A 19,638-nucleotide genomic window follows, 5' to 3' on the forward strand; every position below is an offset into this window, starting at 1 on the left:
AACATTGAGTGGCTGCTGCCAACATACTGACTCAAATCTCTAGCCACTTTAATAATTAGAATTTGGATGCAATAAATGAATCACCAGTCACTTTAAACTATGCCACTTTATATGTTTACATACCCTACACTACTAACCTTATTTGTATATACTGTACTCTATACCATCTACTGCATCTTGCCTATGCCGTTTGGCCATTGCTCATCCATATATTTATATGTACATATTCTTATTCATTCCTTTACACTTGTGTGTATCAGTTAGTTGTTGTGAAATTGTTAGATACTACAGCATGGTCGGAACTAGAAGCACAAGCATTTCGCTACACTCGCATTAACATCTGCTAACCATGTGTATGTTAACATTTGATTAATTGTGATGAACTGAGCGAATTAGGGTAGCACTGTAATTCATTAATCATATGCTGTCTGCCTCTGTTCTTACCTCTTTCCCTTTCTGTCTTCTACACCTCTCCCCACCTTGTCTTTCTTTCTCGTTTTATAATGCACACCTTAAGTGCATTGATGTACAGATTGAACTCGTATTTATAATATAATTACAATTATAATGCATTTATTATGTATGTATAACACCTGGATAATGAACTTTCAATAAAGCGTTTCACATTCTCCACTGGTTGAAATTAAGTATCTCATTAAAATACTATCCTGTGTCCTCAGATTAATGCAGATGAAGGGAGTTAGATGCAGTTTTTTTCCAGAATGTATATATGAATTATTAATCAGCCTTTACTTAAATCATGTTTCTAGTCTATTGCATAGTTACAATGTGTAATCATTGATGTCCCAGGAGCGGTAAACACTGTCGAAGTGTATAATTGTAATACATACATGCAGACACAGCATCATTCAAAGAATGGAGTTTGATACACCTGGTATTGGATATGACTGAAAAAGAATGTCTTTCAGAGATTCATAACTGAACTGCTTCTTTATTTGCCAAGGAAAAGTACATGATCAGTGAATATATTCAATGTTCAGGCTACAATGTGGGGATCTCATGTGTGGTAATAACTACAGTACATGTATATGGTACTTGCATCCTTGGCACAATAGAGTTCTTATATTCTACTCTATCCATAGGCTTCATTAATGCATTTCAGACTTGAAGTTGATACAACAACTATGATAGCTGAGGTTCATAGGTTCTGTACCCCCGCACATTGGCTCAGTACCGGTACACCCTGTATATAGCCTCGTTATTGTTATTTTATTGTGTTACTTTTTAATTATTTTTTACTTTAGTTTATTTGGTAAATATTTTCTTAACACTTCTTGAACTGCACTGTTGGTTAAGGTCTACACTTGTATTCGGCTCATGTGACAAATCAAGTTTGATTTGATCTAGAGCATAATTTATGCAAACAAGCTATAGAGCCCCACACACAGACTTAACCAGGCACTCACACATACAGTACACACAGACTTACCCAGGCACGCACACACAATCAAAAGTAGCCAGACACCAACTTGGGGCTTGCATGAATGCATGCACATCTGCAATGACACGCTGTAGAAACACCCCAACTCCCCCCCCCCCCCCCCACACACATTCTTCTGTACTCTTATACAGTCAAGTGTATTCATAACATTCTATGTCAGTCCAGCTGGGATTTTCCTCTTCTTCCACCTCCATCACTGTCATTGTAACAGTGTGCTTCATTGAACATAGCTGTAAAGGCTCGACACTTCAACACGGCAGAGTGTCCTTTACAACAAGGCAGTATATAATGATGACCATTTTAGGGAGCATTATTGTCACAAAATGATTGCAAGATAAAGACAAGAAATTGGCCATGCAGGTTGTCTCCACAACAATTTAAGAAAAAAAATCTGTGAGTAACCATTAGCTATTGATGTGACCCTCAGTGTCGCTTGAAGCAGAAATCCTATGTGACTTTACGGTATTCTCGTGATCCTATGTTCTGCTTTAAACAGAAAAAATCAACTTTACCAATATGAATAGAAATGACCAGTTCAGAATCGATCACAAGCAGTGAAGAAAGAACATATACGTCAACAACAGTACTAGTTCCACTTCAAACAGGTTTAAGGATGTTCTCATGTTTTAGCTCAAGTATTTGGCAACTAACCATACCTTGTTTTTCGAAATACAGTGAGAAAACCGTAAGTGCCCTCGATTTAAGCCATGATACTCACTTGAATTTGAATGTCTCCCCGAGTTCTGTGGCATCCCCTGGCGTTATCTCGAATATCCCTGAAAATGGATATGGGTGTCCTCCATAGGCAAACTCTGAAAGGTCAAAGGTCAGGCCATTGATCAGATCACACAGAGGAAGTCAAACACACTATACAAAGATTCATAGCACATAACAGTAGTACTAGTAGAGGTTGGTGGGAAATTAACAGGGCTGTGGGGTGGTGTTACTGAGGTGAGTGTGGGGCGGGTGGGGTAGTATTGTGGGGTAGTGTTGCTCTGTTTGAGATGAGTTGGAGCGGGTGGAGTTGCTCTGTTTGAGGTGACTTTGGGGCGGGTGGCGGTGACTGTGGGGCGGGTGGCGGTGGTGTTGCTGTGTTTGACGTGAGTGTGGACCAGTGATCAAATCAAACTATTGGGCGTATACAAATATTTAGCAGATGTTATTGCGGTGTAGCGAAATGCTTGTGTTCCTAGCTCCATCAGTGCAGTAATATCTAACAATTCACAACAACATACACAGATCTAAAAGTAAAATAATGGAATTGCTGTGTTTGAGGTGAGTGTAGGGCGGGTGGGGTAGTATTGTAGTCTGTTGTGATGGGCTGAGGCAGTCTGAGGAAGCCAAGTCGCAGACGCGGTAGGTATTTATAGCTCTATCAGTCCGTCTAGCTCCCAGCTCCATGATGAATGCAGCGGATGGGGATCTCCAAAGACCCTGTTCCCACCCCTCTGATGTACTCATCCAGCCTGCTACTAACTCCTGATCTGAACGCTTGTGCTGAATTACAATAACTCATGCACTTTCTCCATGAATGACATTGATACACACAGCACATCCATTTCACAGAATGTATAAACAGTGTCAGTTTTGGCAAACTCACACTCTCATAAAGACAGACACACAGTAAATAATTGCCAGCTTGCGCTGCTCATAAAGTAATGTAAAAGGCAATAATTATGTGCCTAATCCACACCATCTGTTGCTGGGATTGTCAGTCTCCCTGAATCAGCTCAATTAAGGGTAAACAAGCCAGGCATTAGAAATACCCAGGTCCATCCTACCATGCAACTGAAGGGGTTGCCATGAGGATATATTTAAACTCAGAGCTTTCTTTTAAAATGTATAGATGAAAGCAGCTTTTAATAGGCTGAGCTGTGAGGTTGAAACCACAGGCGAGACGCTGATTTAACAGATTGAACCACCAGTGTTTTCAACTAAAATAACACTTCCAGTTCTCCTTCTTGATCAATAAAGCAGTGGCTGCTGAACACATCCTGGCTGAAGGCCAATCCTCCAAGACACACAGGCTAGACAGAGCAACTGGGAGGCTGATTCTAGAATAAAGCGGTTTTAAAAAGATAGACTCAGAGATATGACAGACGCAGACAGTAAATCAGGTGGTTAATTTCCGTAAGAATTAAGAGTGAAACGTGAAGGGTGAGGCTCAACTTCTCTGCGATTTTGGTGTCCTGGCTACCACGCTGTAACACTGTGAAACGAACGTGGGCAAATGTGCAGATTCTGTGTGTAACAGCAGTCTTGAATCTGGCTAATCGCAATATCTGCAGTGCAGCTCATAGCAATGTAATTTAGCTGGGTCTATTTTTTTAATTAGAGGAAGAACCCATTTGATCCTGAATAACAAACAGCCAACCCTGGCTTGTATTTTGGGGGGGGATCTGAGACGTGTAGGCATTATGAGTAAAGACGAGTTAGCAGCTACAACAATTTGTGGTTGAGCTTTGGTCAGTCAGCCCCACCCAGGACTGTTAAATAGCAGCGGGGAGGTTTCCTTACCTCTGCCGTAGATCTCGATCCCTGAGTGAAAGACGCCAATACCCAGATTGGTGGTGAACTCGTTGATCCAGTACTGAAAGAAAACCGAAAACACCCGTGATCATTACGACCGCCTCCAGATGAAAAGTATGAGTAATACACAGATACACAGGGGAATCTTTCAAATGTTTATTACAGGTTAACAGATGGTGTGAATAAAACATGTAAAAGTCACTTTTCTATGAAAGGACAGTGTGTGGAAAACACAAGCTTGACAGTCTGAACAGTGAGCAAAAGACTAATCATCTGTTGCAAGACGATGTGCATTCTCGCTCTATTCAGTAATGATACATGTATGCATTTGATAATGATAGGTTGATAGACCCTGTATGATGTGGATGACATTCATCATACCAATTCTATATTACATTCTCTAACATGGCTTGTTCAGATACTTCTTAATTTCTTTATTTTTCTGGATTATGTGTTTATTTTATTGCTAGGTATTACTGCACAGTTGGAGCTAGAAACAAGCATTTCACTGCACCTGCGATAACATCTGCATATTGTGTACGTGACCAATAAATAGATTTTATTTCAATTTTTTAATTGGTATCTGGGGCCACCGTGTTCTCATCAGCCAGGTCCCCAGTCCTGCTACTGCTCTGAGTTGATGGAGAGAGCCATCAGTAAGAGAGCTAGTGTCATTATCTAAGGAGGTTGAAGGCTCTGTTCTACTGAATGAAACACCATTTTATTAGGCCTCACGGGGCTCTGATGTGCCAGCAAACAGGGGAGTCTAAGATGGAGCATGTTAATGATCGTTAACTCTAACGGAGTTCCACATGCCCTCAGTGTACTGAGAGACAACTGGAGGAGAAGCAGAAGATACATGTTACCTCCCTCATAATTTGTTTTGAATAGGACATTTCTGGGCTATTTTAGTGTAATGTAAGGTTATACAGTACGTACGCGTTAGGGTATAGCCCTAACTTCATGTTCTCAATCCACTTATTCTAAATGAAAGACAAGACAACAATAAATCACTGCCCAACAGCACACAATCGGAGAGCATAGTTTTCTATGAACTAAAATCCTCCTTCTCTGGTCGATGCCCCAGAGTCCCATGCAGTCAGTCTACATAGCTGACATTGTTCAGAGCTCAAATTGAGATGTGCCTGGGAAATGTCAAATATGAAAGGTTACATCTGGACCATCAGTCCTTCCACTGAACAAAGCAGTCTCTCAGATCTGACATACAGACAGGAGCGCTTCATAGACGACTGACTCAGAGCCAAAATTGGAAAACCAAAGTGCCAGTGACCTAATAAAGCGTCTGCATACTAGGTTTGGTTTGCTCCTAGCAGACCTCTACTGGGCGAAGTGAACATCTGTTCCACGGATACTCCCTTAAAAAGACCTTCGCTTGAAAAACAAGAAAAAAGTTGCAATAGTACCGTTTGTCACTCTTAAGACGCTGTAACCAGGATCAAAAGTCTGAATTAATCCAAGATAAAAATAAAATAAAAATTTAGTTATAGGACTATGCCGAGGTCTTAGTCACGCAATTTTACATCTAACTAAGATGTTTGGTATAGTATTTCTCAAGTGAAAACATTTGTATGAAACCAGGTCTCTCGTTTAATGACAACAAACACTTCAATGAAGAATACCTACTGTTGACCAATTACCGACGAAGGGGAGTTGACTTCAGCTACCGAACATCAGCTTGCCTCAGGGAAAAATGTGCGCATGAACAGGAGAAAGAAAACCTTGCCGAAGACCAACACGTCACAAAATGTTATCATAATATACATTATATTTTGAGTATACAAAACATGAAGAACCTGCTCTTTCAATGACGGACTGACCAGATGAAAGCTATGATCCCTTATTGATGTCACTTGTTACATCCACTTCAAATCAGTGAAGATGAAGGGGAGGATATAGGTTAAAGAAGGATTTCTAAGCCTTTAGACAATTGAGACATGGATTGTGTGCCATGGGCAAGACAAAATATTTAAGTGCCTTTGAACAGGGTATGGTAGTATGTGCCAGGTCAACAGTCTCCTGTGTGTTTCAAGAATGGTCCACCACCCTAAGGACACCCAGCCAACTTAAACAACTGTGGGAGGCATTGGAGTCAACATGGGCCAGCATCCCTGCGGAACACTTGACACCTTGTAAAAGACATGTCCAGACGAATTGAGGCTGTTCTGAGGGCAAAGGGATGCAACTCAATATTAGGAAGGTGTTCCTAATGTTCTGTATACTCAGTGTATGCATGAACTGTTTCGGCTCGGAAGCATGCAGACGCCTTTATCCCCAGGTAACCATGGAAACCAATTGGACTCACGCACAGACGTGCATAAATGCATAACACCCCTTCCCAGAAGTCCAAAAGCCTGCTCAGTGCTCATGTCTGCATATGCGGAAGGACATAAATTAGGTGACAAAAGATCCCTGATTAAAACCTCATGTGAGCGATGTGGACAGTAATTTGATCTACTTGTACAATCTGGTCGTGCCCGCCCCTGTAGATTAAATACGGACGGATCGTTAGAACTGCCACATCATTATATTGTTGGCAGGCCCATCTGTGTCATTGCAGTGGATTCAGTCTGTCACTTTCAGGTCCAAGCCATTACTCACATTCAAGTTATTCAAGGTGATGTTCGTTTGTGTATTTGACAGAAAACCCGTAGACTACTGTAATAAGCCTGTAATTTCCCCATTCTTACTCTTGCACACACCCCTGCTAACACACATTGTCATGTCCTTAACAGCATGCGTCACAACTCAGAGAGAAGAGAGAGCTTGACAGCTGCTAATTAAATGGCGGCCTCCTGCCTCTCACTTTCACTGCAGTCTCCCAGAAAAAGATTCATACCGATAGGAATATCGGTATTATAGCATAATCACACCTCAAAAGAATAACAGGAGCCTCTTTCCTAACAAAGAGGGTCTTCAGACGACTAAGAATTTTCGTAAAAATACCCTCGGCTACACAAATTATTGCAATGTAAACTTGCAAACTTGTCATGCTAGACCACTCCCTCCAGAGGAAGCACACGACACTCGCCCGACAGCTGCCAAACTAAAGCAGGGCAGTGTAAACAAAATGTTCTCCTTGAACCAACATGGAGATGAAAAAAAACTTTTTTTTTTTATAGCAAAGCAATGTTTTGGAAACAGCTGAAATATACAGACATTTTCCTTTATTGAAATTGTAGTAGCAGCCTCTTACATTCTGAAAATAAAGGTTTAGCACACAAATGTAAAAAAAAATCTGGACACTGGATGCAGTCAGCCTAAATATTTTGTTTCAACTTGTTAAGACACTGCGGAACCGGAATTTTCCAGAGCAGATTATGGATAAATACTTTTTTCATCTTTCTATCTGTAAAACACTCAAGACGTGTATGTAAAATGCATTTTTGCCGCATTTTTACAAATAAAATGTTATCTAGAATAAAACAAATGTAAAACATATCAACAATTCCCTCTGGGCAAGTCTGGGAAATATATGTAATGATAACCACATAAAATTTGGCGAATAAAGACTATTCTGAATCTGAGAAAAAAATTGTTTACGCTTTGGAAGAGTGACTTTCGGGAAATAGCGGTTAAAGACAAGTACACGGAATTAAGACTACCAAACGTCTAATTAGTTTGAAGAGATGGTCATTGGGTCTAAGTTAAGTAGTCAAGTTTGGAACATTCTCTATGAAATGGGCTTTGAAAATGATGTACAATGTAGTGAGCTTTGAAATTATTGATGCATGTCCATTTTATAGTGGCTAAAATCCATACAAAATGTTGATAACAGTAGCATGATAAACTAAAGAAAACATACATTTCCATCAAGTTTGACATGGTTTACTTTTTGAAAATACTCAATTCAAAAATGGACCAAAATACCAACAAATCTGAAAATGTACGGGTACAGTTGAAGTCGGAAGATTACATACACCTTAGCCAAATACATTTAAACTCAGTTTCACAATTCTTGACATTTGTAAAAATTCCGTCTTAGGTCAGTTAGGATCACCACGTCATTTTAATAATGTGAAATGTCAGAACAATAGTAAAGAATTACTTATTTCAGCTTTTATTTCTTTAAATCACATTCCCAGAGGGTCAGAAGTTTACATGCACTCAATTAGTACTTGGTAGCATTGCCTTCAAATTGTTTAACATGGGTCAAACATTTCAGGTAGCCTTCCACAAGTTTCCCACAATAAGTTGGGTGAATTTTGGCCAATTCCTCCTGACAGAGCTGGTGTAACTGAGTCAGGTTTGTAGGCCTCCTTGCTCACACACACTTTTTCAGTTCTGCCCACAAATGTTCTATGGGATTGAGGTCAGGGCTTTGATGGCCACTCCAATAACTTGCCTTTGTTGTCCTAAAGCCATTTTGCCACAACTTTGGAAGTATGCTTGGGGTCATTGTACATTTGGAAGACCCATTTGCGACCAAGTTCTAACTTCCTGACTGTTGTCTTGAGATGTTGCTTTAATATATCCACATAATTTTCCTCCCTCATGATGCCATCTATTTTGTGAAGTGCACCAGTACCACCTGCAGCAAAGCACCCCCACAACATCATGCTGCCACCCCCAGGCTTCACGGTTGGGATGGTGAGCTTCGGCTTGCAAGCCTCCCCCTTTTTCCTCCAAACATAACGATGGTCATTATGGCCAAATAGTTCTATTTTTGTTTCATCAGACCAGATGAAGGATGAACCAGACTTGGAGTTCGGCAATTTTTTTTCTGAGGTCTTGACTGATTTATTTAGATTTTCCCATGATGTCAAGCAAAGAGGCACTGAGTCTGAAGGTAGGCCTTGAAATACATCCACAAGTACACTCAAATGATGCCAGTTAACATATCAGAAGCTTCTAAAGCCATGACATAATTTTCTGTTTAAAGGCACAGTCAACTATGTAAACCTCGGACCCATTGAAATTGTGATACAGTTCATTATAAGTGAAATAATCTGTCTGTTTACAATTGTTGGAAAAATTACTTGTGTCATGCACACAGTAGATGTCCTAACCGACTTGCCAAAACTTTCGTTTGTTAACCACAAATGTGTGAAGTGGTTGAAAAACTAGTTTTAATGACTCCAACTTAAGTGTATGTAAACTTCTGACTTCAAGTGTAGGTGCAAAAACATAATTTCAGCCTTAACCACTAAAAGAAATCTGCTCGACCAGGTCTGTCCAAAAGGCAGTGTTAAGCTAGGCTAGCCAGGTGATTAAAACGATCACCCATCAGCACCATTACAACCTTGGCAGCAGCAAAGAGCCCGATTAACTCAGGGATATGTCTTAAACACAGCTAGGCTGAGTGAGCTGATCCAGCACAGATCAGCGACACCCAAGAGAGTCCCTGCTACTGATAGAGAAGACACAGCTCATACTGTAGGCCTATATCTGGTAGTGAAGCAAAAGAGAAAACGCATCACTATTTGATTGTGAAATAGCAAGGAACCAGAGATAAGAAAGAGTTATAAATCGCCTAGCTAACAGACTGTAGTGGCAAGCCTATTTCTTGCATGTAGCTTTAAGACTGGACACATTGTAACATACATGTGAAAAGGGACTGTTAAAACATACTTAACATCAAGTACTTAAGAACAGTGCATGCAGTGAACAGTGGTCTATTAAAGGTTAGCTCTCTTCCCAACCACCATTGGGTTGCGTTCAGTAGGGCACACCACAGCAAACATTTTGTTGGACAAGGTAGTACATTAACGTCATTTAGCAGACGCGCTCATCCAGAGTGAGTGCATAGATTTTCATACTGGTCCCCCATGGGAATCAAACCCTACCAACTGAGCTACACATAGTAGCTCCCCATTTCAGTTCTCTCCCTAAGGAACACAACCCTGGTCTCTGTGCGGCTGGCTCCTCTGCTGTGTCAGTGCGGAGTGACTCAAGGCCTCTGGCAGTCTACTTTGCTCCCACCACATCCAGACACATGCTCTGCTGCTCGTGTAGTCCGCCAAAGGCCCCTGGATCGGCTGGAGGCCTCCACAGACCTAATTTCCCTCTGTCTGCTATGAGCAGCAAGCACATGGTGTGTAGAAAGAGAGAGAGATCCCAATAAACAGGAGATATGTCTCGAAAATTACATAATTGTTTTTCTGAAGCCAGCTCACTGTTAACTTATCAGGCCTAACGAAGCTAAATAGTACCAAAAAATACAATTTCCAAAAGCACCAGATGGGGCTAATGATTTACACACACACACTGACACACAATGACCGATAAGCGGTGCTGTGTTAAAGCCACCGTGTCTCCATCTTGGCACTCCCCACCAGTGTGAAAAAATATTTAGGAAGTTATAGAAATGCAGTTGTCCTCTGCTCAGTTGTGCACTGGGGCCTCCCACTCTTTCTATTCTGGTTTGAGCCAGGTTGCACTGTTCTATGAAGGGAGTAGTACACAGAGTTGTACGAGATTACAGTGTCTTGGCAATTTCTCGCATGGAATAGCCTTCATTTCTCAGAACAAGAATAGACTGATGAGTTTCAGAAGAAAGGTCTTTGTTTCTGGCCATTTTGAGCCTGTAATCGAACCCACAAATGTTGATACTCCAGATACTCAACTAGTCTAAAGGAGGCCAGTTTTATTGCTTCTTTAATCAGCACAAGTTTTCAGCTGTGCTAACATAAATGCAAAAGGGTTTTCTAATGATCAATTAGCCTTTTAAAAGTATATACTTGGATTAGCTAACACAACGTGCCATTGGAACACAGGAGTGATGGTTGCTGATAATGGGCCTATGTAGATATTCCATTATAAATCAGCCGTTTCCAGCTACAATAGTCATTCACAACATTAACAATGTCTACACTGTATTTCTGATCAATTTGATGTTATTTTAAAATGGACAAAAAAAAAGTAATTTTATTTCAAGGAAATTTCTACGTGATCCCAAACTTTGAACGGTAGTGTATACTTAAAATATAAAATGCAACACGTGAAGTGTTGGTTGCAATTTTTATGAGCTGAAATAAAAGATCCCAGAAATTTGATACCCACAGTAATCTTATTTCTCTCAAATTCTTTGCACAAATTTGTTCATCCATCCCAAAAAGAGAAGCTTTTTGTGCATATGGAACATTTCTGGGATCTATTTCAGCTCATGAAAAATGGGACACTTTCCATGTTGCGTTTATATTTCTGTTCAGTATAATTGCATTCTAAACTGAAGATCATGATTAGCTGATTATTGGAGTCAGGTGTGTTAACTGGTGCTAGGGAAAAAGTTTGACACCAATCAAGCCCCTGAGGACTGGAGTAGCCCATCTCTGAGATTGGACCAGTGTCTCTTGAATTATTGATGCAGCTGCCTGATCTGTGTCATTGAAGATAGGGAATCCTCAATTTACATCCCCAATCCTCCAAAACATCCGTTTGGGAAAACAGGCCGACAATATTGTCACCAGGGTCCATACATTTATGTTTCCCAATGATACGTTCCTGTTTGTAGCACAGGATATTAAAATCTATTAGACAGTGACGACTGCAGACTGGTGCTTCTGCTCAGAAGAGGGGAAAGTAGGCTACTTGAAAGAAAAGCTACCATTTTAGAGGGTGTTCTTTCCTACTTACACATATTCTCTCCATTCCCTCATAAGCACATGAAAAGCAATGATGCATAAACAGAAGCACTCTTGAAACTAACTGGCAGAGCTGTTTTTCCATGCATAAGTGTGCATTTGCATTGCAAAACCAATCAAGATTTGTTTCAAATTGAGAACAGTTAGATAATCTTTTCCATCCCGCTTGACATCTTTAGTCATGCAAATTGAGTACAGGCTCATTCGGAGTGCTAGTATTATTGCAGAACTACCATCTGCATTGAAAGAAATATCTGTATTTTCCCTGTGACATTAGCACTGAGGTTAACATACTATTATTGCATCTCCCAATTTCCACAGTTGCTAAAGTAGACAGAAATGAGTATTGATGCAGATGCAGGTTGACTCAGTCACTCGTCTAATGTATGCTTGAAATGCGAGGGATAAGCTCTCTTTAGAATCAAAAGGAGAACTTGAATCTGCTCTTTCAGAAAATCTGCCACTAGGCATTTGGTTTGAATAAAGTGAATGACTAGAGACATCTCAGTGAGTCATACTAGAGCCCTGGACAGGCATGAACTTTAAGCCCCAGCCCTAACCATGATGGCGGTGTTCAGGCCCTACCCTAGTACCCAGGTCCGATTGAGACTTCAAAATTTAAGGCCTGGGCCTGTCCGAAATCATACATAATTTCCTCAATAAATCCATTTGCTGCTCCTCTGTCACTCGCTCCCTGTGCACGGCAGGCTTTGCATGCGCTCTGCTCATGGGTCTGCGAGTATCCGTAGCAACGGCTCAGCTTGGAAGTTAGAAGTTCACTTCTTTTCGTCACTGTAAACTCCGACAAAACTCAAGGAAGATTATTTTTTTCTGTGAAATAATCTCTCCCGTTTTATATTTAACAGGATTAACGCATTTCTGACTCGGTTATGATCTTAGTCAGATATGACTGTACTACATAGAGCACGAGCAAATTGCTCAGCTTCAAAACGTTAGTGATCAATTTAGAGTAGTCGTTCCATGTCATTTCTGCAAGCCCACCAGCTCAGATTGTTCTGAAACAATTTCTGTCGTTAGAAACAGATTAGCATTCCCGCAACATTATATCTTGAAATATAATTTGACCTGAGAAATTAAGCTAATTGACTGCACCCAAATTGGCTATTTTTATTTATAGGATTCATATAATATCCAATAAATATAGTACCCAACATCCAATTTGGACCTAACTTTTTTCTAACAGTGAGTAAGGCATGAGGAATCCAAGTAGTATGGAGCAGTTCAGTTAATTCAGTTAATTGTGTCCTGCCCCTATAGAAAAATGTGTCATTGATGTTCTATCCTATATCCTGATATTACAAGGTTCTGACCACTAGATAGTGCTGCTCCTGCTCCTGCTCCTTTATTTTAAGAACTTGTGAATGATGCCCGATGTAAGGCAAGAAATAATGGCATGTTTTATCCCCCCAAAAAAAGTATCATAGTCGCCTCCTCATGTAGCCTAGCCCATATGTTTTGATAAGGTTTGGATCACAACTAAAGTGGCCAAATAACGTCTTAAAATAAAGCACATTATTCCGCTTTAAAAGGGGTGTAGAGCCTAACTGGAATACATAAGCAGTGGGTGAGTTAAGTTTGGGAAAGAATTTACCATAAAAATGCACCACTATAATAAAAGCAGACATGCATAATCGCATTTGCGGTATCTTTTGACAAGTGTTTATCCGCTAATGGAACATTCACGCTTATAGCCTACTGCCGTGTGCGATTTGCTGGGTTTATAATGTTGAGAAATAGCCTAATAGTTTATCAGCATATTAAGCTAAACATTCTAATATGTTGCGTCAGCCTCATTGCGTAAAACTTTTTTTTTATACTAGTGGTTGTATTAATTTGGGATCTATCGCATCCCACAACTGTCCCAGACTAGGTTTGGAATATTTACTTCTCGCATAGAATGACTTTTTTTTACTATGGGTGATAGTAAATTACCATAGGCTAGTGGTTTTGCTGTTCGTTAGGCTTACTCATCTTGTTGGCAGACAAAGTAAATGTGGACAGTTATTCCAATATCTTCAATATACACAGAGGAATTAGATAAGGACGCACGCTGTTGTGTCCCGTATGAGTCTGTCTTCACTTATAGCCTGTGAGAAAGACCCAATCACATGATGGAGAGCCATGTGAGTGAGGCGCTTCGGAGCACACATCACCAAGGAAGAAGGTAATGATAATTATTATATTCAGCCCAAAGGCACAACGGCCACTGGCCGCATAATATTTTTGGCCGCATGGATTTTTTTTACGGGGCATTACGGTCACACAAAGGGGATGCCGGGAAATTCGAGGCATTATCAAGTGCTTGTCAAATTGTGAATGAGAGACTGATTTATGTGTATAGCCTGCAACTTTTTTCAAAACATCATTAGAGTCGAATCATGCAGCCTTGCAATGTATTAAAAATCAAAACAAAGCCTGTTTGTAGAACAAAAGTTATTAATCTAACTCTACATTAATTTAAAAAAAAATTGTTAACCAGCTCAACATAGAACAGCTGCATGTGCACTCAAATGGTTTGGAAAGAAATATCCTTTATTTTATTCAGCTTTGTTCAATTGTATTCTTCATACTAAAAAAATATAAAATATTGCCACGGAATTCGAAACAAATCTCTGCTAAATGAACTAATGTAGCCCCAAGAGCGACGTATGTTTGTTGAATGCTGAAAGCTGAAAGCGAGACCTCGGTATATTGTTTTTATAAAGCTGACAGTGTTCCCTTGAAAATCTTTATTTAACTAGGCAAGTCAGTTAAGAACAAATTCTTAGTTACAATGACGGCCTACCCCGGCCAAACCAGGACGACGCTAGGCCAATTGTGCGCCCCCCTATGGGACTCGCAATCATGGCCGAATGTGATACAACCTGGACTCGAACAAGGTACTGCAGTGACGTCTCTTGCAATGAGATGCAGTGTCTTAGACCACTGCACCACTTGGGAGCCCTGTATATATATATTGTTTTTATATACTTTTATTTTGGATCCTGCAGCTTTGTTTGGCTTTGTTGCTGTGAGCTCTGCAGTCTGCCCCGGGATCCTGACAGATTGCTCATAGGTGGACAGACACAGAAGGTCAGCTAGCCTAGCTGGCTCGGCGGTCTCAAATGGAGGTCGCTATATGAACATTTCCAGGGCTGCAGGAGCTGTTTACTTTGCTTTGTTCCGGGACAATGTGGACTGCGCTGACTTTCAATTGCTTGTGGAGGACTACAGGGGTGAAGTGGCTACTCTTAGCAAGCAGGTAGCAAACCTACACAAGCTACTGGGGAATCCATGACCGCCTACTTTTTATTTCACCCCAGTAGCCGGACGCCGCTCTTGTGGAAGTGACGCGACCATGTCGGCTCTCCACAGCGAACTGGCCAGTGCTCAGCAGGGATCCATCCCGAAGGGTTCTCCCCCTTCCCTGGAGAACGGCGCTGTTCTCGACCCAACCAGCCATGGAGATACGTCACTCACCGTGGAAGTTGAAGAAAGCGGCAACTGGGGTCTCCTTGGAGATGTTAAGCCCGGACCTGACACAGACCAGAAACGGGTTTGCAGCCCTGGATACAGAGGTTCCGGTGCTTTCTTCATTAGCGGCTTCCCATTCGAGATCAGATCCGGAGGTACCCGCGTATTCGTCTTCAGTTCTGCCTCTCTCGATGGCTTCTACCTCAGATTCAGATCCTCAGAGCTCCCACCCTCATCAGACCGTGAGGCTGCCTGAGAGACAAGCCCACTCGACATCACCAACTGTCATCGTCGCCAGCTCTATGGTGAGAAACATCTTGGTTCCCAATGCAAAAACCCTGTGCTTCCCAGGTGCACGAGTACAGGACATCACAAGGCTGATTTTGACTGTTCTACGACAGATGCCGGGAGCTGACGCTGTTGTAGTCCATGTGGGGTCAAAACGACATCAGGAGGGCTAGCTCGGAACCTCTGAAAACTGAATTTAAAGAACTGATTTTAACATTAAAAGATTCCAAAAAACGGCCAATCATTTCAGGTCCAGTACCATCATTGGGTGTGAAAGATTCAACAGGCTACTGGGATTACACATCTGCCTAAAAGATTACTGTAGCTCTGCTGGAATCACTTTTATAGGTAACTTTGACAACTCTCGAAAACACTCTACAGGAATGACATAGTCCATCCAAATCATCAAGGCTCCTGGACTCTGTACACTCATTTCAAGGCTGCGTTGAAACAATGATTTATCAATGACCCAAGACCAGCTCAGTTAATCCCTACCATTGTGACATTGAGTCATCAAAATGCTGCATTAAATGTACATTATCATAAGGGTGTTGGCCGACAATGTAAGTAACTTAATTTGTCCCTCGAACTGCCCTGAATAACTTTGTTGATCCTACATCTATTGTATGCAGTAAATCATGTGCCTATGAACTGAGTTATACTGTTAGCATTGAGGTGGTGTGCCCTAGTAGGAACACCACTGTGTGCAGCTCACCCTGCACTATCAGCTCCAATATAAATAACATGAGCAAGTCTACTTCTGATAAGCTTCCCAGTAAAGCATTAAAAACAATCAAGCAACCCAGATGTGCTAAAAAATAGCTGATATTAACATTTGCAGCCTGAGAAATAAGGTCCATGAAGTCAATAACTTGCTTCTAACAGATGACATTCATATTCTGACCATCTAAAACTCACTTAGATAATACCTTTGATACAGTGTTAGCAATACATGTTTATAACATCTATCGAAAAGACAAATGCCAACGGAGGCAGTGTTGCGATCTATATTCAGAACCACCTTCCTGTAAAGCTTAGAGAGGATCTCATGTTAAATACTGTTGATGTAATATGGCCTCACCAACTTAAGCCCATTCTTGTGGGAAGCTGCTATAGACCAAGTGCTAAGTCAGTTTCTGGATAATGCGTGTGAAATACTTGATAATGTATGTGATATCAACAGAGAAGTATATTTTCTGGGTGATTTAAATATTGACTGGCTCTCATCAAGCTGCCCACTCAATATATATTTTTTAAACTAACCAGTGCCTGCAACCTGGTTCAGGTTATCGGTCAACCTACCAGGGTTGTTCCAAACAGCACAGGAATGAAATCATCAACATGTATTGATCACATCTTTAATAATGCTGCAAAATTGTGATTTAAAGCAGATTCCAAATCCAAAGGCTGTAGTGATCACAATATAGTAGCCATAGTTAAGAAAACCAAAGTACCAAAGGCTGGGCCTAATATAGTGTATAAGATGTCACATACAAGAAGTTTTGTATTGATTCATATGATGTTAAGAATATTTGCTGGTCTGTGATATGTAAGGAGGAGCCACCAGACGATGCACTTGACACATTTCTGAAATTGCTTATTCCAGTTACTAATAAGCACGCACCCATTAAGAAAATTACTGTAAAAACTGTTAAATCCCCTTGGATTGATGAGGAATTGAACAATTGTATGGTTGAGATCGATTAGGCAAAAGGTATGACAAATAAGTCTGGCAGCCCGACTGTTTGGCAAATATACTGCAATTTAAGAAATCATGTGACTAAACTAAATCAATTATACTATGAACAAAAATAAAGAACTATTCTAAAAAGCTTTGGAGCACATTAAAATAAAATTGTGAAAAAAGGCTAACTCGGCTCCATAGTAGTTTTCCGCATATTCTAAGTCAGAACCGTCCAGAATAGTGATGCTAGTCGGGCAGGCGGGTGCGGGCAGCGATCGGTTGAAGAACATGCATTTCGTTTTACTAGCATATAAGAGCAGTTGGAGGCCACGGAAGGAGAGTTGTATGGCATTGAAGCTCGTCTGGAGGTTTGATAACACAGTGTCCAAAGGGTCAGATGTATACAGAAGGGTGTCATCTGCGTATAGGTGGAGCAAAGAAACACCCGCAGCAAGAGCGACATCATTGATATATACAGAGAAGAGAGTCAGCCCGAGAATTGAACCCTGTGGGACCCCCATAGAGACTGCCAGAGGTCCGGACAACAGGCCCGTAGTTGGTTCACAAGTAGTTTGTGAACCAGGCGAGGCAGTCACAAGAGAAACCAAGGCTGTTGAGTCTGCCGATAAGAATACGGTGATTGACAGAGTCGAAAGCCTTGGCCAGGTCGATGAAGACAGCTGCACAGTACTTTCATTTATCGATGGCGGTTATGATATCGTTTAGCAGCTTGAGCGTGGCTGAGGAGCACCCGTAACCAGCTCGGAAACAAGATTGAATAGCGGAGAATATACGGTAGGATTCGAAATGGTCGGTGATGTTTGTTCACTTGGCTTTCAAAGACTTTAGAAAGGCAGGGCAGAATGGATATACAGTTTAAGTTGGAAGTTGACATGAAGTTAGGGTGGAGTCATTAAAACTCGTTTTTTCAATCACTCCACAAATTTGTTAATATGGCTGTGGGGCAGTATTGAGTAGCTTGGATGAATAAGGTGCCCAGAGTAAACTGCCTGCTCCTCAGTCCCAGTTACTAATATATGCATATTATTAGTATATTTGGATAGAAAACACACTGAAGTTTCTAAAACTATTTGAATGATGTCTGTGAGTATAACAGAACTCATATGGCAGGCAAAAACCTGAGAAAAAAATCCAACCAAGAAGTGGGAAATCTGAGGTTGGTCAATTTTCAACTCAGCCCCTGTTGAAGTTACAGTGGGATATTGGTCATGTTGCACTTCCTAAGGCTTCCACTAGATGTCAACAGTCTTTAGAAACTTGTTTGAGGCTTCTACTATCAAGGGGGGCTGAATGAGAGGGGAATGAGTCAGAGGTCTGCCAGCAGCTGGTCACGCGCATTTCACATGAGATGTATCTCCCGTTCCTTTGCTTTTCTGAAGACAAAGAAATTCTCTGGTTGGAATATTATTGAAGATTTACGTTAAAAACATCCTAAAGATTGATTCCATACATTGTTTGACAAGTTTCTACAGACTGTCACGGAACTATTTGAAATTTCGTCTGCAACTAGTGAACGCACTTCGTGAGTTTTGATTTGTTTACCAAACGCGAAAACAAAAGTTGCTATTTGGACATAAATGGACATTATCGAGCAAATCAAAAATGTATTGTGGAACTGGGATTCCTGGGAGTGCATTCTGATGAAGATCATCAAAGGTAAGTTAATATTTATAATGTTATTTCTGACTTCTGTTGACTCCAACATGGCAGATATATGTATGCATTTGTCTGAGCGCCGTACTCAGATTATTGCATGGTTTGCTTTTTCCGTAAAGCTTTTTGAAATCTGACACAGCGGTTGCATTAACAAACCCTAGTTTTGGCAAGTCGGTTAGGAAATCTACTTTGTGCATGACACAAGACATTTTTCCAACAATTGTTTACAGACTGATTAGTTAACTTATAATTCATTGTATCACAATTCCAGTTGATCAGAAGTTTACATACACTAAGTTGACTGTGCCTTTAAATAACTTGGAAAATCCCAGAAACAGATTTCATGGCTTTAGAAGGTTCTGATAGGCTAATTTACATCATTTCAGTCAATTGGAGGTGTATCTGTGGATGTATTTCGGTGTTGGGCTACCTTCAAACTCAGTGCCTCTTTGCTTGACGTCATGGGAAAACGCAGCAGTCATACTGTTCAGGAAGGAGATGCGTTTGCGTTCTGTCTCCTAGAGATGAATGTATTTTGGTGCAAAAAGTGCAAATCAATCCAAGAACAACAGCAAAGAACCTTGTGAAGATGCTATAGGAAACAGGTGCAAACATATCTATATCCACATTAAAATTAGTCCTATATCGACATAACATCAAAGGCCGCTCAGCAAGGAAGAAGCCACTGTTCCAAAAACTGCCATAAAAAAGCCAGACTACGGTTTGCAACTGCACATGGGGACAAGGATCGTACTTCTTGTAGAAATGTCCTCCTGTCTGATGAAACAAAAATATAACTATTTGGCCTTAATGACCATCGTTATGTTTGGAGGAAAAAGGGGGAGGCTTGCAAGCCAAAGAACACCATCTCAACCGTGAAGCACAGGGGTGGCAGCATCATGTTGTGGGGGTGCTTTGCTGCA

At 40.9% G+C, this 19,638-nt stretch overlaps 1 protein-coding gene across 1 annotated transcript in view; it reads right to left on the bottom strand.

Moving 5' to 3' along the window:
• desi2 (desumoylating isopeptidase 2) overlaps positions 1–19,638 on the bottom strand; it is a 45,929-nt gene that overhangs the window by 13,134 nt on the left and 13,157 nt on the right. The window contains exons 2-3 of the mRNA XM_020461052.2: positions 3,980–4,052; positions 2,181–2,274 (exon numbers count right to left, since the gene is read on the bottom strand). Coding sequence (XP_020316641.1) covers positions 2,181–2,274; positions 3,980–4,052 — 167 coding nt within the window. The remainder of the gene's footprint in view (positions 1–2,180; positions 2,275–3,979; positions 4,053–19,638) is intronic.

The sequence above is a fragment of the Oncorhynchus kisutch genome, linkage group LG25 (genome assembly GCF_002021735.2).
Source record: "Oncorhynchus kisutch isolate 150728-3 linkage group LG25, Okis_V2, whole genome shotgun sequence".
In the NCBI taxonomy this organism is placed as follows: Eukaryota; Metazoa; Chordata; class Actinopteri; order Salmoniformes; family Salmonidae; genus Oncorhynchus; species Oncorhynchus kisutch.